General features: G+C 35.1%; 1 protein-coding gene and 1 long non-coding RNA gene across 2 annotated transcripts; one reads left to right on the top strand and one right to left on the bottom strand.

Moving 5' to 3' along the window:
* Positions 1-555: 555 nt before the first annotated feature.
* Positions 556-23,549, top strand: SCRG1 (stimulator of chondrogenesis 1). The gene is made up of 3 exons (XM_040626442.1): positions 556-938; positions 21,112-21,367; positions 23,464-23,549. The coding sequence occupies exons 2-3, from the start codon at positions 21,126-21,128 to the stop codon at positions 23,516-23,518; spliced, it is 297 nt and encodes a 98-aa protein (XP_040482376.1). The 5' UTR covers positions 556-938; positions 21,112-21,125; the 3' UTR covers positions 23,519-23,549.
* Positions 21,273-26,111, bottom strand: LOC121101881. The gene is made up of 3 exons (XR_005833924.1): positions 25,650-26,111; positions 23,295-23,355; positions 21,273-21,358 (listed from the first exon to the last, which is right to left on the bottom strand). It is a non-coding gene; the product is annotated as an uncharacterized LOC121101881 (long non-coding RNA).
* Positions 26,112-26,530: the final 419 nt, after the last annotated feature.

The raw sequence follows: 26,530 nt of genomic DNA, 5'->3' as shown, positions 1-26,530 counted from the left end.
TCTCTGTCTAGATAATCTGTATTCTAATTTTTCCAACTCCTGCAACATTACTCCAAATTGAATTTTTAAAATTAACGAACAATTAAAGGATAGTTAATAGATGCTACAATTCCAGTGCAGTTTGCTCAAAACAGTGAAATTCCTTTTGTGCCTTTATTTGAGACACAGATTTCTGTTTTAGTAATTTTATTTCTTACTTTCCATTGACTGGTAATGACTCGTTGGGTAAGGACTTGGAGAATTTGAACATATATTCAACCAAAATGTTATAAGAGATCTAGATGGTGAGGAAGGCTTAGTGAAAAAGCACAAAGAAACTGTGAGAGAGGAAGAGGTGCTCAGCCATTTGCTTAAATCACATTAGCCATTTCTCCTCCTCCTTCTCTCCTTCTCCTCTTCTTCTCTCCCTGCTGTCTTCATCTATCTCTCTGTCTCTGTGCCTCTTTCTCTGTGTCTCTGTTTCTGTCTGTCTGTCTGTCTGTCTCTGTCTCTGTCTCTCTCTCTCTCTCTCTCTCTCACACACACACACACACACACACACACACACTTCTCCTAAGGTTAAAATTACTCTGTGTTCTTTTTAAATCCCTCAGGTTTTACATTTTATTGCTCCAGAGTCTGCCTCGCTGAGGTTCTTGTAGAGACTAGTTATTTCCTTCTGTGAGAAGCTGTTCAGTTCATCCTTGCCTGGTTTGGAAGAATCCAAGGGAGGCAGTTCTTTGAGCCCTGTCTCTCTTTCACTCCCCTCCTCCCCCAGTCCTGGCTGGAGCAGTGCGCCTGTCAATCCCGGGCAAGACAGAAGGCAGACAAAGGGTTTATTTGTAAGTAACCTCCTTCTAGCACCTCCTTTTTTCTCCTTTTGCCCAAACTCACCCAGTGAATTGGAGCATTTAAGAAGATTCCTCTGCCAAGAAGACCAAAGGAACAGAGAAGAAAGGGTATGTATTTTTTCTTAAATATCATTTTGTATCACTTATTCTACTATAAATTATTGCTATCGATTAGAGCAGAAATGTATTTATGTGTTAAATCAGAAGAGAAAGTCAGAGAGTAAGGGATTCTCTAAGGAGATGGATATACTTTGAAAAAGATAATTTTTCCTAGGATAAAAGACAATAATCAGATTAAAAGGGACTAGAAAATGTACATTCCTTAACTGAGAGAGTCGCTGAATCAAAGGTCTATAAAGAGCTCCCTCACTGTGATTCCTGCTTAATGCCCATGTCCACTCTGAATCTGACCCCATATAACAGGACCTTTTTATTCCACCTCTCAGAATTATGTGAGAATAATGAAGTATACAAGTTTAGTCTTTTAATGCAGTAGCTATACCTCTATATTACTGACCCTATGTGAAGTTAACGGCAATATCTAAGAAAGGAAAGGGTTTTTTCTTGCTTCTAAAATCCTAATTCCTATAACCGTGTGATACAAAGAGGGAATTCACCAAATTCATGCTTGGTGTCCCCACCATAGAACACACTACAGTGTCTGTACTGCTAAGATAAAGGGAACACTTTTTCCCTTTCAGGCTTGTAAAAATCCCTCTTTAAAATTCCTTAACTTAGTTCCACAAGCTGTAAAAAGCTCCCCCAAATGCTGGTCCTTTTTTCCAGTGATGATGATCTACTATAGCCAGGAAAACAAGTAGGATGATGCAAGACTGAGTATTAGTATCATTTCACAGCATTCTCCGAACGCATTCTCTGAAGGAAGATTACTTTCAGGAAGGATGTGAACTTCATGTTTCCACTGATGAAGGTCTCTTGGGTACTTGGGCTGAGTGTGTCTGGTTTAATGTTGTTTGAAAGGCTTATCTACTTTCTCATACCACCTCTTCTGTAACGTACACTTTAAGAAGTTCTGATTCAGGGTGCATTCTATCACAAACCTCTTCTAACACAGTTAATAAGAAAGAGAAATTTTTTGAAATGACAGTTTTTTCATCATCCAAGAAAGATGAATGAGGAACATCGCAGGCTAGATGGTAAGTTTAATCTCTTCCAACTATAATTTTTGATATTTTAAATGTCAAGTTCTGAGCTGGAAGTTTCATTTGTTTTTGGAGCCTTTGCTTCTCTCTTGCTATGTTTTGAAATCTGAAAATGGACTGCCCTTTCTGTCTAATTCATCAACTCTGTTCCATTCCATTGCTCTTAATACTAGTTCCCAGAAGTGACAACACTTGTCTGTATGAGCACTGCACCATAAATCTCTGAACACTTAAACTACATAGCCCTGTTAGTTTTGGCCATTAAATGGGATAATTTTTCTTTTTAAGTCTTCATTTAACTCAACCATTCAAAAGCCTTCTGATGGCAAATACCCTCATATAATCAAAACTTGCAATTCCCTATTTTATGATGGTGGCCATGATCTGTTGCTTAATTGGAAATACCTTGACCATGATTGTATATCCTCTGCATCGATCCTTTAGGAACTATGCCACTCTTGGGATATGAATGGTATCATATAGTGTTAGGAACAATATTAATTACATAAATTTGAATCCAAAAAAACCAACAGATAACTATCTAAGGATCTCTTGCTTATTCCGTTAGATATTCAGTTTTTAACTTTGTTGTCTTTTGTAATTTGGATGTACTCCAGGAGGAATTTTAAGTGCATGTACTTCAGCTGAAATAGAAAAAAAAAAAATAGAGCAGTTTGCTTCAAATTTGCCAAAGTCATCTCACTCTTGTTGGCACTTGAAAATCTATGGTCTTGATGGGTTGCCAAGGATTAAGGTTGGTGTCTTCTAATGAAAAAAATAATCAATGTATCACAGGAACATAGTGGCTGAGACATTTTTCCACTTGCTAAATAAAAGTTAAATCTATTTATCTGCACTCAAGTACAAGAAGAAGAGAAAACTTCAGTTCAAACATGTAATTTATTAAGTGTTAAAAAAAAAAAAAACTACCAGTAAGTGCTTGCCAGGTGTGGAACTTTCCATCCTAGTATGTGACTGAGACTGACAGAAGCACTATTTTGTGCTCTGGCATGGACATATTCAGAAAAGGTGCATGGTATGGCAACATACCCACTTGCTTTTCCAGCGATTTATTTGTTCATTCCTTCAGTGAATGTTTTTGGAACATTGACTGTGAGCCCAGTATTGAAGCGGGCGCTCTGAGAGATGCAAAACAGTAGACGTTATAGTACTTGCCTTCATGAGGCTGGCATCTCCTCTTCCAATCCTCTGAATATTGGCTTGCCCCAGGTCTCAGTCTTTTGTCTCTTCTCTTCTTAATCTGTACTGACCCTGCCAGTCCCATAGCTATAAATATAAATAAACATCCTGATGCCTCTCAAATTTTTATTTCTAGCCCTAACCTTCAGACACATACTGCCTATTCAACATCTTCACTTGAATCTCTAGTAGGCATCTCAAACTTAACTTGTCTGAAAATTTACTCTTAAATTTCCCCCAAACTGACCCCATCCAGTTCTTCCTCAACTCAAAAAATGTCAGTATCACTCGTGTCAAAAACCTAAGAGTGATCCTTGACTCTCTCCCTCTTGCCTCTTATCTTCCATCAACTTTCACCAATAGCCTTTTTCTTCTTTCAATTTTGTCCCACCACCACAGCACATCTTTGTAAAGCAGTCAAGGATTATTTTTTAAGATGTAAGTCAGATCACATTACTACTCTATCAAAATGGTTTCCTAATATATTAAATTAAATCCAAGCTCTTAATCATGTTCTATAAGACCCTTTATGATGCTTCCATATCTTCCTTCACGGTTCCAGGTAAATACACAGAATGACCAATTTACTCAATGGCCAAATGCCTTTCGGTGAATTTCCCACTCCCAACGATAGCCATATTCTTTATTGTTAACTGGCTTATGAAAAATAGACAATGAAAGCCATTATTTAGTCAAATTCACAGTTCTTAAGGGATGGATTACGCATGAGTGCTATAGGCACATAGAACAAGGGAGCTATTAGAGTGGTATGGGCTGAATCTGGGAAGACTTCTTAGAAGAGATGAGTTTGAGGTTTGTCCTCAATAGATGGTTTGGTCAGAAATTAACACAAAGAGAGGAGGTGAGAGGGAACCATAAGGCAAAGACATATGTGTAGGGTTGAAGAGATGACTGGTCTTCCTACCAGCTGTGCAATAGTGAATGGTAGATGTGGAGGGGAAGTGGAAGGAAGGCCTTAGGATTAGCTTTACAAAGTTCACCATTTTTTAGATACCATGAAATGACTGCAGACTCTTCCTCAGGACAAAAAAAAGTATTTTCAGAGAATCATTCATGTAATAGTACATATAGGGGCCATGCATTGTATTAGCCGCTGGGTATGTGGTGGTGAACAAAATAGACTGCCTTCATGGAGTTTTCTGTCTTAACGGAATGATAGACATAAAATGAGTAAACTCATAAATATATAATTTAAAATGCGATAAATATCATTAGAAAAAGAAGGCACCATGAAAGAATCAAATTGAAACTACTTTAGATTGGATGGTCAGAGAAAGCCTCTGAAAAAATGACATTTAAATTGAGAACGGAAAGCCAAGAATAAGCCAGGCAAGTAAAGAGCATTCCTTCTAAAGAGGCAGCATGTATAAAAATCCTAATGGAGGAAGAAAGATTTCTATTTAATTATAAGGATATACTCTATATATCTTTATTGCAATATATTTTTAAGTGGGTCAGATGAGCTATTTTCTAACAAAATATAAATTATCAAAATTAACTTGAGATAGAAACTATGTAATATTTAGGACATATTCATATTATAAATTATTTATTATTTATCTGAAATTCAAGTTTAACTGAGTATCCTGTATCTTATCTGACAAATATATTTTAACAATATTAAATGTCATCTGAGTGTCAATATCATGTATATAATTAGAGACACAGGACTGTAAAAGAGGTCAGGGAGTGGTGATATATGATTTTGAATTTATCTGCTTTTACGTAGCAGGGTGTAGTGGAGACACTCTGAGGAATATACCTCAGTTAATACCAATCTTTGTGATGAGTTTGTCCTCACCTTTCCACCCATTTATCCTTTTCCCCTTTTCTCATTATCTTATGACCCTGTATATCCTTCTCAATACCTTTCTGTGGTATAACATCTTTCTCTGACTTTTCTTCCATCCAGTCTACAAATGTTAGTTTCCCAGTGTTCTGTCCCTGGCCATCTCAATTTCTCCTTAATGCCTATGCATACCAAAAAGAGATATACCAAAATGCTAACAACCCTTATCTCTACCTGGAAACTCTAGTTGTATTTTATTCTATCTATTCTTTTCTGTATTTTCCATGTTTTATACTGAGTATTATTACTTTTTAAAAAAAGTATTTAAAAAAAATCCAATCAGGTTTCTGGCTATAATTAGAACCATCTAATAGAAAGAAAGCTTAAGCAGTTAGCAGACATGAAATGAGCTCACAAACAAACTACACTTATATGCAGGAAACATATAAAGGGTAATAAGAGCCCAAGCTTAGTAAATGCACAACTTTTTCCAAAAGCCACAAGAATTAGACAAAATTAAGCTAATCACTAAAAATAAGAACAATATGATTGTATAGTAAAAAAAAAAAAACACCAAAAAACCCCCAAAAAACCTAGGGAGACCCAAACTGTAAAATATATGAAAAATGCTAATGACTAATATAATAGAAAAATTCTTCAAACACAATTGGTAAAAAGGTTACAAAGAATTTACAACTCTCTCTCTCCACCCAATTTTTTAAATAGTAATCTGGTAAGGGAGGTTAGAGAAAAGGGGAGGGGTCTTTGTTGTTGTTGAATCTTCTGTTAGAAGTATACACACACACACACACACACATATTTTAAGATTTATTTATTTTAGAGAGAGAGAGAGAGCAAGAGAGAGAATCTCAAGAAGACTCCTCAGTGAGTGTGGAGCCCAACCCAGGGTTCAATCTCATGACCCTGGGATCATGACCTTAGCTGAAATCAAGTCAAATGCTTAACCGACTGAGCCACCCAGATGCCCCTGTAAATACATACTTTTTAAGTCAGGTATGAGCTGACTAGAATAAACGATAGTTTTGATAAAAAAAGAAAACAGAACAGAAACTGGGAAGTACATTTTACGGTCAGACTATTTAGAAAAAAATACAATACAATTTAATCAAAACAATAGTACTTTATGATAACCAAATTTAAGAATTTGACAGCTCACTAACATCTTCCCATAATAAATCATTCCCTGCAACTTGATATTGAGTTTAGCAATCTGAGAAACTCCTCCTTCTCTGACTATATATAAGCATCTAGAGATTAGAGTATATTGTTTATTCTTTCACTAACATGCCAGGCATTGTTTGAGGTGGTTGGGGGATACACATCAGACAAACCCTGCCTTCCTGGAGCTTACATTCAAGTTCTGGGAGACATAATAAGAATATTTTTTTAACAATTTAGAGGTTCATAAATGCCATGGAAAAGTAGAGCAACTAGGGAAGATTGAGAATGAGGGGAGAAACAGTTTTAAATAGAATAGATCTTACTGAGAAGCAAAGTGAATAAAAACTTGAAGAGGGTGAGAGAGGTAGACATGCAGCTAATCTGTTGGAAGAGGTTTCCAAGCAGAGGAATTAACCAGTGCAAAGGCCCTAAGGCAAGAATGTGTCTAGTATTTTTGAGGATTAGCTAGAACAGAAAGAACAAGGGGAAGAGTACATAATTTCAGAGAGATAACAGGAAGCCAGATTGCATATGGAGGCCACCACAATGACTTTAGCTTTAACTGAAGTAATTGGAGGGATTGGAAGAGGATAGGTTTAGTTATTAATATTTTTCTTAATTCCTTTTCACTGCTGGTACTTAGAACAGTGCCTGGCATAAAGGAAATACTAAAAAATGTCTGTTACATTGAACCAAATTAAACCAGCTTGCTCCTGTTTTTTCTCTCTCACACATAGTTACTTGATCAGTGAGTTCTACAACAGTGCTATTTTTTATTCTCTCACTTTCCCAGTATTGGCTGCTCTTCTCCTGAATACTCTTGCCAGCTTGGTCTTGGTATGGGCTGAGGAATTCTAATTCACCTGAAGCAGTAAATGAAGATTTGGGTCTAAAGATAGAAGAATGATTTCAGGCTATTTTCAGCAGCCTTAATCAACCAGAACAAAATATACAAGCATCATTCCAGAAATAAGAAGGGCAGACTGAATGGCTCCTTGTGCAAACCATAATGGGTCTTATTTGTTGTGCTTTGGGACCCAGTAGCTCTCACCCTATCCAAGAGATGGGAGTCAGAGCAACCATAATTCAATTTGGGAAAGGCTGTGGAAGGGAAAAACATAGTTCTGAGAATTTGGCTTAAGTATTTAAATTATCAGAGTACCATGCAGCTCATTTTTAGAATCTGTAAGATTTGGGTATCTGTCCTTCATATTCCTCCAAAAATAGTTGCAAATAGTAAGAGTAGTATAGAATGCTTTGCTTCTACCCAAGACGGAGTAAAAAGAACCAGATTTACTCACTCCTCTGAAACAACAACAAAAAACCAGACAAAACATATGAAACAACCTCTGACAAAACACTGAATTTCAAGCAACAAAGGACATCGTCCTATGAGAGATGGGAAACAAATGAGGTATATCCCCAAGTCTATTGCCTTGAGGGAATTTCCAGGCTGAAAAAATAAAGAGAGGGAACACAGAATCCTACAGATTCCCTGAATTGAGAAAATGGAGCTGAGAGTCAGAAAGACTGAGACAGCCACAATTCACAGAACAAAGTACTGGAGAGAAGAAGGATATATAGAGAATGCTGATGTCTGCAGAGGGCCCCACTGAAGTATTCAGAAAACTGATTCATGCATGCAAATGAGAAAACTATCTATGGTCAGGGTGAAAAATCTGAAAGAATTAGAGAACAGAGTGTCTGGCACTCACAAAAAGTCAGGCATACTCACAAAGACAAATTGAAAAAAACTGGTAATTCATTGGCCATTGGGTAGACTATGCAGGAAGGAATGGCCTCAGTAATGAGGAATAATTAGCCCTAAGCTGAGTTAGAACTATCTAACAAATCATAAAAGCAAGTCCTGAAGGAATCAAACTGTTTCCAAGTAACTTAGTTACATCCCAGAGCAAAGCACAAAAATATTTATAAGAATACAAAAATACCCAGCACCCAAAAATGCAAAAATTTAAACTGTCTGAAATCCAATCAAAGATTACCAGATATGCAAAAAAGCAGGAAAACATAACTCACAACTGGAATAAACAATCAACTGAAACCAACACAGAATTGATACATATGTTAGTATTAGCAGCAAAGGATGTTAAAACAGATACATCTTTAAGGTGCTGAAAAAAATCCAAACTGTCAATCTACCATACTATAGCCAGCAGAAATATCTTTCAAAAACAATTGTAAAATAAAGACAGTTTTGGACATACAAAAGTTTAAAGAATTCCTCACCAGAAAACCTACACTGTAAGAATGTTAAAGGACACCATTCAGGCATAAGGAAAATGGTATCAGATGGAACATGGATATACACAGAAAAATGAAGCACACTGGAAATGGAAACTACATGGATAAACACTTAAGATTTTTTCTTATTATTTAATGCCCTAAAATACAATTGTTTAAGCAACAATAATAATATATTTTGAGTTTTTAGCATATACATCAGTAAAATATATAACAGTGATAGCATAAAGGACGGGAGAAGAGAAATGGAAGTATACTATTGTAAAGTTTTTATACTATATGTAAAGTATAATATCATTTGAAGGGGAATGATAAGTTAAAGTACATATACTATAAATCTTAAGGCAACCACTAAAATAATAAAATGAAGAATTATAGCTATATGTCAACAAAGGAAGTAAAGTGAAATTACACACAAAAAAATGTTCAATTAATCCAAAAGAACACATACAAAGAGGAAAAAAGGAACAAAGAACAAATAGACCAAATAGAAAACAAAGTGCAAGTTGATAGATTTAAACCTAATGATGTCAGGGCACCTTGGGTGGCTTAGTCAGTTAAACCCAATGATGTCAATAATCACATTAAATGTAAATGATCTAAATGTTCCATTTAAAAGGCAGAGATTGTCAGTTTGGATAAAAAAGCAAGACCAAATGATAGATTACCTATAAGAAACACATCTGAAATCTAAAACCACAAATGAGTAAAAATAAAAGCATGAAAATATATTCAGGGTCAGAAAAATCTAATATTGTTAGAATGCCATTATTCTCCAAATTTATCTATAGGTTCAATGCAATCTTAATCAAAATTTCAGAAGGCTTTTTCTGTAGAAATTGAGAAGTTGATAATACGACTCATACAGAAATGCAAAAGACCTATAATTGCCAAAACAACTTTGTGGAAGAAAGTTTCAGGGCTAATTCTACCTGATTCTAAGAATTATTATAAAGTGACAGTAATCAGAACTATAGTATTGGTATAAAGATAAATAAATAGATCAATGGAAAAGAATAAAGTCCAGAAACAGGCTCACAGCTATATTGAAAACTGATATTTGACAAAGATGCAAAGGCAATTCAGCAGAGAAACAACAATCTTTTCAAATATGGTACTGAAACTACTAGACAACTGTATGAAAACATGCAGTTTTCATACACCACTAAATAAAAAATTAACTAATATAGATCACAGAACTAAATGGGAAACCCAAAATTCTAAAGCCAGTAGAAAACATAAAAGAAAATCTTTATGACCTTGGGTAAGGCAATGATTTCTTATGTATAACAATGAAAGCATTTTTTTTTTTTAAGAAAAAGAGAACATTGATAAATCAGACTTCATCAATTTTTAGAACTTGTGCTCTTTGAAGCCCACTGTTAAGAAAGTGATAAGGAAAGCCATAGGTAAAGAGTAAATGTTTAGGAAGTATGTATCTGATAAAGAATTTGTATCCAGAATATGTAAAGAACTCTCAAAACTCAGGAAAACCACTCCAATTTTTAAAAGAGAGCAAGAGATTTGAACAGGTTGTTCACCAAAGAAGACATACAGATGACAAATAAGTACATGAAAAGGGGCTCAACATCATTAATTATTAAGGAAATGCAATGTTAAGACCACAATGAGACACTTACTAGAATGGCCAAAAATTAAAAAGACTGACCAGACCAAGTCTTGGAGAGAATGTGGAGAAACTGGAACTTTCATACACTGTTGGTGGGAATGTAAAATGGTGCAATCACTTTGGAAAAGCAATTTAGCAATTTCTTATAAAGTAAAACATAACTCCTATCATACAATTCAGCCATTCTATTTCTAGGTATTAGTTCAAGAGTAATGAAGCTATGACCTTATAAAGACTCATACACAAGTGTTCAAAACAGCTTTATTTGCAATAGCCCAAAACATAAAACAACTCAAATGTCCATCAACAGGTAAATGGATAAACAATCAATAGCATATATGATGCAATACTTCTCGCAGTAAAAAGAAATCAGCTATTGATACCCACAATGACATATATAAATCTCAAGTATGCTGAGTGAAACAAGTCAGAAAAAAAGAGTACATATTTTATGATTCTATTTATATGAAACTCTAGAAAATGCAAATTTATTTTTGGAGATAGCAAATAAGTTGTTGTCTGTATAAGAGTGGAGGGAAGGGAGGAGGTAAGAGTGATGAACTACAAAAGGGCATGCGGAAACTTAGGGATAACATATATGTTCATTATCTTGATTGTGGTAATGGTTTCATGGGAATATATATATGCCAAAGCTTATCAAAATGTATACTTTAAATATTTACAGTTTATTATATGTCAATTTTACTTGATAAAACTGTTTAAAAAAGTTTTGCCTGTATAGAATTTAGTTTTAAATCTCAATATATTGTTTAAAGCTTAATGGTTGTGGTAATTCCTCCCACCCAGTAAATGTTCAGTGAACAGAAGTTCTAATTAAACTTCTTTGAAGATTAACCTAAAAAAATGTCAAGAAATGTGGCTCTTTTAAAAAATATCACTTATCTAATGGGTATAAAGAAGACCCTAAACTGAAGAAATTGAGAACTAGAGCACCTCAGAGAATTATATTTTTTAAAATATAAAATTTAAACTATGATCTGTAAAAAGTTTATTGGAAGGCATTATTATATTAGATTGTAATATAATGCAACACTAAGTGTCTTGCTCCATCAAATCTGAAAAAATATAAAGTGAAATAGATCTCATATTTGTCTTTTCTTTCACTAGTGTTTGGAGATAGGAATTATATTAAATATTTAAAATTCTAAGAAAACATATAAGCAAAGCCCAAAATAACTAATTCAAATTAGATTATGAATCAGAGAAAATATTAAGCTCTTTGGAGTATGAAGGAATATTTTTAGTTTCTAAGTTTAGAAAAAAGCATGAATATATTTATTCAAAAAATTTTTTTATCAGAACTTCTGGTTTCCAGTTCCACATGTAAAGAGCTTGGAAATCACTACACTGTCCTAACAATAAGTAAAAAGCTCAACAGATTGAAAAATCAACAACTCTTCTTGGATTCATAAAAGAGGGGAGGACACAGGGGAAACCATGCCCCCAAGATTGGGAAGACAGGCAGATAAATATAGGGATTAAAGTCTTCTCAGAGCCGAGACGCATTAGGAGAAACTGTCATGGGTACCAGTGCCAGGGTAAAAAACGAAAAACCCACCACCAACAAAAAACCTGAACCCAATCAATGAGTTGGTAGAGGCTCACTGTGGACAACTCTGAGAGTTAATAACTCCACAAGGACTCAGTCATGGGGGTCCCCCACAATATTGTGAGATTTACCTCTAGGAATGAACCAAGTACGCACAGTCAATAACAGAAAAATCCCCTCAGGGTTTCATCAGGGGGAAGAAAAAGGAACCATTTTGAAATATGCCAGAGCGCTCTGTTCTTAAGGAGGCCTGCTCTCAGAAGAAACTACTTAACCAGAACCTAACCTGCTTAGGTATTATCAGAGCATAACTGACCTAGTGAAAGAGAAATATCCAACTGCAGCTGGCTCTAGGCTCCAACCAAAGAGGGGAGGAAAAAAACCTGAGAAACACTTGTGAAAGTCACAGCTCAGAAGCATGGACTTGCTAAAAGACTGAGACCTAGTTATAGGCCTATAAAATGCTTCCTCTCCTCTCACATCTCATTACCGCATTACTAAAGGCTTATTTACAGCAGTTCCTTTTACTTGGTACATCATATGTGGCTATCAAGAACACATTATAAGGCATACTAAAAGACAGATAAAATGAGCATCAGAACCAGACGTGGCAGGGATATTAGAATTATCAGACCAGGAATTTAAACAACCATGACTAATATACTAAGGACTCTAATGGATAAAGACACAGAATGCAAGAACAGATGGGCAAAGTAAGCAGAGAGATGGAAATTCTAAGAAAGAACCAAAAAAGAAATGCTAGAGATGAAAAATACTTTAGCAGAAATAAAGCTTGCCTTTTATGGGCTCATTACCAAACTGGACACAGCTGAGGAGAAAATCACTGAGCCAGAGGTTATAATCAATGAAGCACAGAATAAAGACTGAAAAAAAAGTGGAACAGAATATCTAGGGACTGTGGGACAACTACAAAGGGTATAACATACTCATAATGGGAATACTAGAAGGAAAAGAAAGAGAGAAAGGAACAGAAGAAATACTTGACACAATAATGACTGAGAATCTATCCAAATTAATGTTAGACACCAAACCACAAACTGAGGAAGCTCAGAGACCACCAAACAGTACACCCAAACACTACATACAGACATACAATTTTCAAACTACAGAAAATCAAAGGTTAAAAAAAATTCTTAAAGAAACCAGAGGTAAAAAACACCTTCCTTATGGAGAACAAAGATAAGTATTATATCCAACTTCTCTTCAGAAACCATGCAAGCAAGAAGAGAATGGAGTATATAAGAAATAGCACAGAGGATCATAGGGGAAGGGAGAGAAAACTTAACGGGAGGAATTCAGAGAGGGAGACAAACCATGCAAGACTCTTGACTCGCGGAAACAAACTGAGGGTTGTGGAAAGGGAGGTGGGTGGGGGAATGGGGTAACTGGGCATTAAGGAGGGCACATGATGTGATGAACACTGGGTGTTACACACAACTGATGAATCATTGAACACTACATCAGAAACTAATGATACCATATGTTGGCTAATTGAATTTAATTTTTAAAAAAGAAGAGAATAGAGTGAAATATTTAAATTGTTGAGAGAAAAGAATTTCAACCTAGAATTCTGTACTCTGCAAAATTATCCTTCAAACATAAAAAAGAAAGATTTTCTCAGACAAATAAAAATTGAGGAAATGTGTTGCTAGTAAACCTGCCTTGCAAGAAATGTGAAAATAAGTTCTTTTGAGAGAAAGAAAATAATACAGGTCAGAAACTCAGAGCCACATAAAGAAAGGAAGAGCATGAAAAGAGGAATAAGTAAAAGTAAAAGAAAAAGAAAAATGTATTTTTCTTATTCTTAACTGATCTAACAGATAATTGTTCAAAATAATAGCAATGATGAAAAAAATAATAGCAATGATGTTCTCAGTTATGCATGTTTATGTATAGATCGTATATATATGCATATGTATGTTTATATATAAGGGAAACAAATGACGGTTATGATACAAGGAATGAGAGGAAGGAATTAAGACAATTTGTTGTTATAGGGTACTCACGCTGCCATGAAGTGGTATGGTATTTTTTTAAAGATTTATTTATTGGGGTGCCTGGCTGGCTCTGACTCTTTTAAGCATCTGACTCTTGATTTTGGCTTGGGTCATGATCTTGGAGTTGTGGGATGGAGCCACAAGTTGGGTTCTGTGCTAAACAGGGAGTCTGCTTCTCTTCCTCTCCCTCTACCTCTCCCCCCTAATAAAGATTTATTTATTTGACAGAGACAGAGTGGGGGCAGGGGTAGAGAGAGAGAGAGAGAGAATCTCAGGCAGACTCCCCACTGAGCCCAACATAGGGCTCAATCTTGCAACCCTAAGATCATGACCTGAGTCCAAATTGAATTGGACACTCACACCCAGATGCCCCAAGGTATAGTATTTTTTAAAAGGGGATGTAGATTAGTTGCAAATGTATATTTAAAACTCTAGGGCGACTACTAAAATATAAGTTAAAAAAAAAAGGCATAACCAACATGCTAAGAAAGGAGAGAAAATGGAATCATATAAAATATTCAATTAAAACCACAAAAGAAGGGAGGGGAAAAAAGTCAAAGAGAAAAACAGGAACAAAGAACAGGGCAACAAATAGAAAACAAAAACAAATGTGGTAGATATTAGTCCAAATGTATCAATAATCACTTTGGATGGCAATGGTCTGAATGTCCCAATTAAAAGACAGATCATCAGAGTGGATCAAAAAACATGACCAATGTTAAACTTCGTATATAATGCTTAATAATTTAAAAGCATTTTTTATAATTTTTTTCATCAGAATAAGTGTACTCTTTAATCCCCATTTCCTATTTCACTCATTCCCCCACCTCCCTCTCCTCTTATAACCATTCTTTGTTCACTGTAGTTGGGAATCTGTTTCTTGGTTTCTCATTCTCCCTTTTTTTTCTTTGCTCATTTGTTTTGTTTCTTAAATTCCACATATGAGTGAGATCATGTGGTGTTTGTCTTTCTCTGACTGATTTATTTCAGTTGGCATTATTCTGTCTAGCTCTAGTCATGTTGTTACAGATGGCGAGGTTTCATTCTTTTTTATGGCTGAATAATTTTCAATCGTGCTCCCCTCTAAATCCATATGTTGAAGTTCTAACCCGCAATGTTGCCGGGAATGGCCAGTACTCCCTGTACCAACGGATGAAACTTTGCTGTGAAAGAGAGAAGGCAAGAGGGTCAACCCTCAGAGGGGAAGACGCTTTCCTCTTCTTTGCTCCCGCTTTTATTGGTCCTTCAGGATAATCACAAATCCTTATCACTGTTCCTCAAGCATGTGATGTGTGACAAAGGGTCTTACTGAAACTGGGAGGATGTGTTTACAGGAAAGATACGATATGCTAATTTGCTGTCTATTAAACATAGCCTAAGGGACAATGCCTACATCTCTTAGATCACAGGGCGGCTGTTTGGGCTAGGAAAGTTTCGGGAAGGCAACTCCCCAGGCATTCCAATGGCACAGTGGTCACTCAGCATGCCAAAGGCCTACGCCCTTCTCCGAAACCTTCCCTGCCCTCAGTGGCCTCTGTGTTACATTTTAGCGAGCCAGGTGTTATGGCTGATTTCATGCTCTGCATTAACCCCAACACAACGTGACTGTATTTAGAGATAGGGCCTTTAAGGAGGTAATTAAGGATAAATGAGGTCATAAGCACAGGGTCGTAATCCAACAGAACTGAAGAAGAGGAAGAAACACCAGACACTTCTCTTTCTCTCCACATGTGCACAGAAAAAAAACAATATAAGGGCACAGTGAGAAAGAGGCCATCTGGTAGCCAATGACAGAGCCCAAATCTGCTGTGATCTTGGACTTCCACTGTCCAGAACTGTGACAAATCAATTTCTGTTGTTTAAGCCACCCAATCTGTGGTATCTTGTTATGGCAGTTATTATAGGTGTTAGTAAAGAATTGAGAATGATACTATGAAGGAAAAAAAAAAAAAACCCATGACCCAACTATATGTTGTCTACAAGAAACCTACTTCAAGTAAAAAGACACATATAGAGGCACCGGGCTGCCTCAGTAGGAGGAGAGTGTGACTCTGGATCTCAGGGTCATGCATTCAAGCCCCACGCTGGCTGTAGAGATTACTTACAAACAAAAACTTAAAAAAAAAAGACATATAGATAAAAAGTAAGTGTATGGAGAAAAATATACCATACTAACACTAAGCAAAGAAAGCAGGAGTAGCTATAATAATTTGAGACAGAGCAGGCATCAAAAAGAAGTCATCAAGAATAAAGTAGAATATTACATAATGATAAAGGGGTTAATTCTCCAATAAGACATAACAATTCTTTTTTTTTTTAAAGAAACAATATTTATAAACATAGAGAACTAGTGGTTGTCAGAGGAAAGGGGGTTGAGGAATAGGCAAAATAGGTGGAAGGGATTAGGAGGTACACGTTTCTGGTTATCAAATAAATAATTTACAAGGATGAAAAGTACAGCATAGGGAATATAGTCAATAATATTGTAATAATTTTGTATAATGACAGACGGTAACTACATTTATCATGGTGAGCATTTCATAATATACATAATTGCTAAACCTCTATGTTGTACGCTTGAAACTAATACGATATATCAACTATACTTCAGTCAAAAAATAAAAGGAGAAAATTAGGAATTTAAGCAGAAAAACTTAAACTATGACTGGCTTTTTGATGATATAAAAAATTATTAAATTTCTTTAGTTATGTTAAAGGATATTGTATTATGATTTTTAAAAGTCCTCACCTTTAGTGAAATACACTGAAATATTTGTGGATAAGATGAGATGACTAGAATTAGTTTCAAAGTAATCAAAACTGAGGCAGAAAAAAAGAGGGAGGTATAGGTGAAATAAGGGGGGGCTATAGGGTGATAAAAATTGAAGCTAACGGATGAGATCTTGAGGTTCATTAAACCATTATCTCTATTTTGTATATATTTGAAGTTTTTCACACAATAAAAAGAAAATAAAAATCAATACCTTAATAAAAAATGATTAGAGCAGAAAACAATGACGTTAAAAACAGGAAATCAATAGAGAAAATCAATGAAACCAAAAGCTGGTTCCTTAAAAAGATTTAAAAAATCAATAAGCATCTAGCCAAGTAAACTAAGAAAAAAAAGAGGACACAAATTACTAATACCAGAAATTAAAGAAGGAACATCACTACAGATCCCATGGAAATTGAAAGGATAATAAAGCAATACTATGAACAACTCTGTGCCCATAAATCTGTTAAACCAAATGAGTGAATCAACTCCTTGCAAGACACAGTTTGCCAAAATTCACACAGACAATCTGAATAGACCTACATCTATTAAAGAAATTAAGTTAATAATTAATAACCTCCCAAAACAGAAAGCACCAGGCTCACATGGGTTTCCTGGTAAATTTTATGAAATATTTGAGGAAGAAATTATACCAGTTCTCTATAATCTCTTTCAGAGATAGAAGCAGGGGGAATACTTTCTAACTCATTCTATGAGGCCAACATTACTGTAATACCAAAACCAGACAATGACATTACAGGAAAAGAAAGCTATAGACCAATTATCTCTCATGAACATAGATATAAAAATCCTCAACAAAATATTAGCAAATTGAATCCAAACAAGTATAAAAAGAATGATATACCACAGTCAAGTGTGATTTAGGTATGCAAGCCTGGTTCAATGTTTGAAAATTAATTAATGTGGGTGGGGGGGGCGCCTGTGTGGCGCAGTCATTAAGCGTCTGCCTTCGGCTCAGGGTATGATCCCAGTGTTGTGGGATCGAGTCCCACATCAGGCTCCTCTGCTAGGAGCCTGCTTCTTCCTCTCCCACTCCCCCTGCTTGTGTTCCCTCTCTCACTGCCTGTCTCTCTCTCTGTCAAATAAATAAATAAAATCTTAAAAAAAAAAAGAAAATTAATTAATGTAATCCATCACATCAATAGATTTAAAAAAATCACATGATCATATCAATAGATGGAGAAAAAGCATTTGAGAAAACCTAACACGCATGCATGATAAAAATTCTCAGTAAACTAGAAATAGAGGGGAACTTTCTCAACTTGATAAAGACTATCTACAAAAAACCTACAGCTAACATCCTTAATGGTGACAAAATCAAACCTTTCCTACTAAGATCAGGAACAAGGCAAGAATGTGCCCTCCCGTCATTCTATTTCAATATCCTACTGAAAGTCCTTGCTAATACAATAAGGCAAGAAAAGGAAATAAAATGTATATAAAGTAGGAAAGAAGACATAATACTGTCTTTGCAGATGACATGATTGTCTATGCAGAAAATCCAAAAGAATCAACAAAAAACCTTCTGGAACTAATAAGGTTCAGTTGCAGGACACAAAGGTTAATATACAAGCAACAGTTGCTTTCCAACATACAAACAACGAATAAGTGGAATTTGAAAATTAAAAACACAATACCGTTTACATTAGCACCCCCCAATAAAATACTTAGGTATAAATATGACAAAATACATACAAAATCTATATGAGATAAACTATAAAACTCTGTTGAATACAATCAACATTTGGGTATGGTGATGCCTTTTAAGATACAACACCAAAGATATAATCCATGAAAGAAATAATTGATAAGCTAAACTTTATTATAGTTAAGATTTCTCTGTGAAAGAAAATGTCAAGAGAATTAGAAGATAAGCCACAGGCTGGGAGAAAATACTTGCAAAAGACACATCTGATACAGGACTGTTATCCAAAATATACAAAAAACTCTTAACTCAACATAAGAAAACAACCAACCTGATTTTAAAAATAGGCCAAAGATGTTAACGGATTCTTCACCAAAGAAGATATACAGATGGCAAATATGTATATGAAAAGATACTCCACATCATATGTCATCAAGGAAATGCAAATTAAAACAACAATGAGATATTACTACATACCTATTAGAATGGCCAACATCCAGAACACTGACAACACCAAATATTGGTGAGGATATGAGACAACAAGAGCTCTCATATGTTGCTGGTGGATATGCGAAATGGTACACTCACTTTGGAACACAGCTGAACAGTTTCTTACAAAACTAAACATACTTTCACCATATAATTCAGCAATTGCGCTCATTGGTATTTATCCAGAGGAGTTGAAAACTTATGACCATACAAAAACTGGTCCGTGGAGATTTACAGCAGCTTTATTCATAATTGCCAAAAACTGGAAGCAAACAAAATGTCCTTGAGTAGGTAAATGAATAAATAAATTGTGGTACATCCAGACAATGGAATATTATTTAGTACTAAAAGAAATGAGCTGTCAGGACATGAAGACATGGAGGAAACTTAAATGCATTTTACTAAGTGAAAGAAGCCAATCTGAAATGGCTACATATTGTATGATTACAATTATATGACATTCTAAAAAAGGTAAAACTATTGAGACAATAAAAAACATCAGTAGTGGGGCGCCTGGGTGGCACAGCGGTTAAGCGTCTGCCTTCGGCTCAGGGCGTGATCCCGGCGTTATGGGATCGAGCCCCACATCAGGCTCTTCTGCTGTGAGCCTGCTTCTTCCTCTCCCACTCCCCCTGCTTGTGTTCCCTCTCTCACTGGCTGTCTCTATTTCTGTCAAATAAATAAATAAAATCTTAGAAAAAAAAAATCAGTAGTTGCCAGAAGTTAAGGAGGGAGAGATGTATAGGCAGATCACAGGGGATTTTTAGGGAAGTGAAAATATTCTGTATGATATTGTGATGACAGATAAACGTCATACATTTGCCCAACCCATAGAATGTACAACACCACGTATGAAATTATGGACTTTGGGAGACTATGATGTGCCATGTAGATTCATCTCTGGAAAAAAAAAAAGTACTGTTCTGGTGAGTGATGTTGATCTCTAGGAGACTATGTATGTGTGAGGGCAGAGGGTATATGGGAAATCTATACCTTCCTTTCAATTTTATTTTAAACCAAAGACTACTCTAAAATAATTGTCCTTTTAAAAAAATCCACAATCGTACCTAAATTAATTCACCTTTGGGATGTAGCTAGTCACTGAAAACTTCATACAAAAATTTCCTTTCAACAACGTTCTTTTCTTTCAAAGTACAATATACATATATGTCTTCCCATCTTTTTATTATTCCACGGTAGGAAAGATCCTTTGGCATCTATTAATACGATGAAATCTCAATGGCTGTGGATTCTGATTCTGATTCCTCCACTATTTTGCTAGTTTTTCTTTGCTACAATAGCCGCCATTCTTTTCATGTCTAACCTGAAAGCCAGAGAAGCCTCATTAAATAGATGATGAAAAAAAAAAAAGAAAAAAGAAAAAATAGATGATGAATATTCCACAGTTGTATGCAAATACTGTATTTAAAGAATTCTCTACTGGAAGAGAAAAACACTTGTTTGGTATGACCCCAAAAGCTCAAACTGGGACTGGTTGGTAGAAGCTACAGAAAAATATTTTACAGTGAGGGAAATGTTAGAATGCATCAGTACAATAGGTTGACTTAGTCAATAATAGCAGAATACACATTCAATAATGAGCTCCCCAGCATGGTAGGTGTTTGAGAACAGGCTAAATGTTTACTAGAGGAAATTCAAGTCTCTGTTTTCAATGAGGCTAAGATGAAGTAATCTACGTGGGATAAAAATTCACAATATCACTAAAAATTTGCAATAAAAAGGAGCCCCAAAATATTTCTGGTAGGTTTTAAAAACTTAATTGAACTATAAATATATGTACAGAATATTATTTCTCAGTGTCAGAATAGATAGGTTTTTTGTTCCTGTCAGAGTGGAACCCAACATTTGACAATGTTGTTAGGATATGCGAGTCAAAAACCACTGAACTTGGGACACCTGAGTGGCTCAGTCGGTTAAGCATCTGCCTTTGGCTCAGGTCATAATGCCGGGTCCTGGGATTGAGTCCCGCTTCAGGCTCCCTGCTCAGCGGGGAAGCTGCTTCTCCCTCTCCTCCTGCTTGTGCACGCTTTTGCGTGCTCTCTCACGCGCTCTCTCTCTCTCTGACAAATAAAATCTTTAAAAAAAGGAAAAAAGAACCACAGAACTTGATGATGATATTCGTTCTAGAAATTCACTTGAGTTTTACCACCTTAAAAAGCAGTTTTTCTCTACTGAATATACCAAAAATAAAAATTACTTCGGGTACTTAAAAATGCAGACTGGCTCTTACTATCACCTCCCCCTGATCCCCAGCATTTCTTATTTAATATTTTGTTGTGGAACCCAGGCATTTGATCTTGAAAATTATTCTAAGGGACTTTATTGTCAATAGTCATAAAATTACACTTTGAGAAACATAAAGAAGAAAGTAGAAAAGATCAACTCACAATCTTTCTATCCAAATATTTATGAGAATGCTACAGAACTTTATGTTCGGATGAATTCCATCTTTTAAAAAAACAAACACTGACACATTTTGCTTTTTCTTCTATCTCAGGGCAAAGAGCCAAAATGAAATTTGTAGTACTTGCTGTCACCCTTGGGCTAACTTTGCTGCTAGGAGTCCACGCCATGCCTGCCAATCGGCTCTCTTGCTACAGAAAGACACTAAGAGATCGCAACTGTCACAACCTTCCAGAGGGAGTAACTGACCTGACAAAGATGGATGTAAACGTCCAGGATCACTTCTGGGATGGGAAGGGATGTGAGATGATCTGTTACTGCAACTTCAGCGAATTGCTCTGCTGCCCAAAGTAAGGAAATGCAATCACAAAGTATATGGCTATAAAATGTACGCATAACAACTCTCGTTTACGACAACTTTATAATGGGTTTACTGATGTTTAATCACTCTTTTTTAGTAAAATCCTAGTGAAATCTCAGCTATTTTCTAGGATCATCACCATTGTATCTGAAACTGAATGTTTTCATTTAAGAAACAGTTTGGCAGATTTTAATAAAACTAAATATAATCCAGAAAATTAATAACACTCCAGTATATTAAATTCTAAATTCCCTATCTTTTACCACAAAAAAAATCTACCAGTAGGAGAGGTCAACTTCAAGGTTGATATCTTAAATCAATTTGAAAACCAATAAAAGGCTTTAGATAAAAGATCCTAGAGAAGAGGGACAAATAATTAATGGGACAGAGATGTGGTAATGGTCAAAGAAAACCTTTCTAGCTCTATGTATGAGTTAACCAGAAATGAACTAAATAAAAATTATCTACTGACTTGGAAAATAGATGCATTTTAAGTATAATACGATGGCAGATAAATCAATAATTTTTTTGGCTCTTGTTTTTAAAATCATCTTCTGGTTACTGAAGAGCCTCAAATACTATGATCTTGGCTATTTCATACCAAAATTAGCTCTTTCAAATTACTTTCAACATATGTCATCATCTTTTCATTTTTCTAAGAAACCTGTGAGGTAGAAAGGACAGATATAATCATCTTATCAAGGAAAGGTGCAGAGAGGTAAAATGACCAGCACCATCCCACGCAACTAGTTAATATCAGGTCTTCTGATTTGGACCAGATATTTTTTTCTACCAAGGCAGTTGGTTCTTCATGTGTGGCTCCCAGATCAGCAGCTTCAATATCACTTAGCTCTTATTAAAAATGAACATCCATCCTTGAGCCCTAGACCAGACTTACTGAATTAGGAAGACTGTAGGTGAGGCATAGCAATTATGGCTTAACAAATCTTCTAGGTGATTTCAATGCATGATAAAGTTTGAAAATGACTTGTACTAAATGATATCAAGAATGTGAGTTAATTGATTCCATTAAAATGACAATATTTCCAAGACTGCATAAATGAAATGTTATTTAATATTAAAATACCATGTTTGCTCTTTTGTAATTGTAAGACCTGAAACCAATATATTGAGAAGTACTTGTATTTAATTTATGATATAATTTTGTGACCATCTGTGGTTATGGATGAGAATAGAAGTCTGGATACACAAAAGTAATTTCTACCTGATTTGGCTACCTTTTCCCCAGTACCAACAGATTTACCTTGCTAAGTATATTTCCTTTTTCCCCCCTGTAAACACAAATTCTAATTTGCCATCCTATATTCTTCTTATTTTTATTGAGATACAATTTACATACAGCACTGTATATGTTTAAGGTATACAGGATAATAACTTGATAGACATATATTACCAAATGGTTACCATAATAAATTTAGTTAACATCCATTAGTTCATATAGTTACCCCCAATTTTTTCTCCTTGTGATGAGAACTTTTACGATTTACTCTCTTAGCAACTTACAAATATATGATATAGCACTGTAAACTATACTTACATTAGAGTTTACATACTAAATATATTTCTAATGAGTCATAATCATGATATAATTTTATATTATTTTCATGCATTTTTTTACTTTAGCTTATGTGATCTTTCCCATAACAGTAGAATTGAATAGCTTAACATTTGTCCTTTCCCTATAAAACCTAGAAATTTATTTATTGAGAATTTTTTAACTTTCTGTTTCTTATCTATGGATTTAAACTTCATGGCCCATCCCCACTCATGTAAGAGAAATAATACTTTTGGTATGATCATAAGGTTTTGAAATCATTTAATTTTTCCATTTCTTTAGAGTTCAATGATAGCATTATATCAATGGCAAAGGGGAGGAAAGCGGGAGACTCGAGTACCTTCTTGGTCTTTGTTGCTCCTCTGGCGAGTTCTCCCACTCATTCTCTTTGTACTTTATTCCTAAAAAGAATAGTCATATCTGAAATTCTTGTCCATTTTTAACCCAGTAAAGACTAATAGATATCTTAGTTTTCAGCTGAATTTAACTGATGTCCTACTTTCTTTCAGAGATATCTTCTTTGGACCAAAGATCTCTTTTGTGATTCCTTGCAACAATCATTGAGAATCTTCATGCATTCCAGAGAACATCGTCTCTCATTTCCCACAAATTGCATTATGTCAACATAACTGCGTTTCAAATTTCTCTCCAGTGCAATAAAGCACAGATTCTATAAATTCTTATTTGTCTAAGACAGTAAACTTGTGTTAAATAAGTAGTAATAAAAATTAATTCAATTTAAATTTTCTGTGGACATTGTTGGCACTGGTTAAAATTTTTGGCTAGAAAATTTTCATCTATGAAGTATTCAGTAGGCTCAGGATTTCTGAATAGTTGATTAGCCATAATCCTTGCTCAAAGGTTGAGAACTTTTAGTTCTTAGTTGACAGTTATTGACCATGTATACTTAATGGAAAGATTCAGATATAAATGAGGTTCTTAGAAGGGAATCTAGAAGATTTCTAGTAAGAGGGTAAAAGGGCTGGGGCACTTGGCTGGCTCAGTTGGTAGGGCATGAAACTCTTAATCTTAAGTCCTGAGTTCCAGCCCCTTGTTGGGCATAGAGTTTACTTAAAAAAAAAAGATGATAAAGGGAGCCAATATTTAAGTACATATTATGTATGCCAAGTATTTTAAGTGCATTTTCACTTTGCTCTCTAAAAAAACAACAAAAACCTTCACGGTTAAGTATTCTTAAACCCATTTTTTTAGATACTAACTTAAGTTTAAGACATTTGCTAAAAATCAAATGTAGCCCATATACTACACACATTCACACACAGCTGTATCCTTAAAATTATGTTTATCCCTGATGTATCAATTCTTCTTTAGAATAACGTACATTAAAAGAAACATGTAATGGATTAAAGTCACATGAATGTTAAAGGTAAGTAAAACGGATGTCTTGAAAGATATTTTCTGATAGAGGCAGCTTTGGACTATGCCCCATATCTGAGGAGGTATGCATTGACTAGTGGCCATCAGAGGTAATTTCGGAATATCCTTAGTGCTATAAAAATTTATTAAATGCTTGCTAAGTGCCAGCTATGATTTGGATTTGGGGATGTGCTAATAAATAAGATGGACTTGTCCTCTTGGAACTTGTATTCTAACAAAAGTGTAATAATTACAACCAAATACTTATTTATAAATGTGAACCCTGCTAAAAAGGGGAAGTGTAGAGGGCTATACAAAGTATTATTATGGGGAAAAGTTAGAGAAATACCATACCCTGTAGTAAACCTAAGAGATATCATTTTGTCAATAAAAGTGACATTATTTAAGGGCCCCTGGGTGGCTCAGATGGTTAAGATACAGACTCTTGATTTCAACTGAGGTCATGATCTTAGGGTTGTGAGATTGAGCCCCATGATGGGCCCATGCTGGGTGTGGAGCCTGCTTGTGATTCTCTCTCTCCCTCTGCCCCTCCCCAGTCACACACTTTCTTTCTCTTAAAAAAAAAAAGTGGTATTATTTAATTGAAATACATACTTGGAAGTCCCTGTTATCTATTCAGTGTCCAATAAGTGTTAATGGGCTGGACCAAACAATTTTGAAGTAGTCAGTATTCAGTCCCTCTTAAAATCTACACAAAAATAAGTTAGAATATGTTTTTCAAATAGTATGACTTCCTACAAAAATACATGAAAAAGAATTGTTTAAAAAAACTAATTCATTATTTCAGTAATGCAATAGGATTTGATTGGGCTTTCTTTTTTCTTCACTGAATTAAACGATATTAAAATCAGACTAAATAATATAAGTCTTCTATCCTTTCTAGAACAGTGCACAGAACAGATAAATAAGAAAATCATCAGTAAACTTGCTTCATTTTCTACTTGGTATAGACTGTCTTTGAGGGAGGAAAAAAGTGTTAAGGATTCGGTATCTTTATTTGTAAATGACACATCAGCATGAGAGCATCTGTGAGACAACAACGGTTTTTGAAGGACTGTTCTCTTATTATTGCAAACAAAACCTGATGAGAAAAATAGTAGTTGAAAAAAAGCTAAATATTTAAAGGAATATTATAGATTATTATGATTATTCTTCATTGTATACTCCCCTTTCTGGAAATAACTTTTGTAATATGAAATTAAATTACATTCTTTTAGAAAGGAATGCATAACAGAAGCACACATTCCTCTTCATATTACCAAATAAATATAAAAACATGAATGTTCATATAACTTACCTTATGTAACTTTTCCCGACTAGGTTGATATATTTTTAAAGCAAACACTTCATTCAATCATATTAATAAACAGATCCTTTATTTTTTCCATAGCTTTTAGCTACAAGAAAAGACAATTAAGCTTTTACTAAAAATTTACTATTTTTCTTAACACTGTCTTACAATTGAGTGTGGTAGGTACTGTTATGATCCCTATTCTATTGCCAAAGCACCAAGGTTTAGAGAGATTAAGGAGTTTAAGGTTACATTATCAAAGCAGTAGTGCCAGGTTTTGAATAGGACCAGTCTTACTCTAGCATTTAGAATCTTAACCACTGTTATTTAATAGCATCATCTAATCTATTTCCTTTTTAGGAAAATAAACGTGTTTTTTTTTTTTTAAGATTTTATTTATTTATTTGACACAGAGAGAGACAGCCAGTGAGAGAGGAAACCCAAGCAGAGGGAGTGGGAGGGGAAGAAGCAGGCTCCCAGTGGAGGAGCCTGATGTGGGGCTCCATCCCAGAACGCTGGGATCATGCCCTGAGCCAAAGGCAGATGCTTAACGACTGAGCCACCCAGGCACCCCAGGAAAATAAACCTTTATGGGACACCTAATTGTACACTTCAGCTAGCTTGTATAAGCTAAATGCTTACTGACTTAACAATTTCTGTATTTTTATCTTGAATGCTTTATATCCTTTTCCTTATTATGAATCTGAGCACAAAGTTGAGAGTAATACTAATAGCCCATCTCTTCTTGATAAAATTTCTTTTTTCCTCGTCATAATCCATAGGAATGCCTTGAATATTTTTGTTTGCTGGGATTAAGTACTAATCATAAAAGATTATTAGAGAATTGGAAGCTATAAGGAGAACCCAAACAAAGAGCAACAACTACT

Source organism: Ursus maritimus, unplaced genomic scaffold (assembly GCF_017311325.1).
Source record: "Ursus maritimus isolate PB19 unplaced genomic scaffold, ASM1731132v1 scaffold_11, whole genome shotgun sequence".
In the NCBI taxonomy this organism is placed as follows: Eukaryota; Metazoa; Chordata; class Mammalia; order Carnivora; family Ursidae; genus Ursus; species Ursus maritimus.
The sequence above is the reverse complement of the archived record's forward strand: the minus strand, read 5'-3'. Positions and strand labels throughout refer to the sequence as shown.

What these genes read in the sequence shown, in the direction of transcription:
- SCRG1 (XM_040626442.1), top strand. Translation starts at nt 21,126, where the DNA reads ATGAAATTTGTAGTACTTGCTGTCACCCTTGGGCTAACTTTGCTGCTA. An exon ending in GAATTGCTCTGCTGCCCAAA is followed by an intron (nt 21,368 to 23,463) that starts GTAAGGAAATGC and finishes ACTTTCTTTCAG; the next exon opens with AGATATCTTCTTTGGACCAA.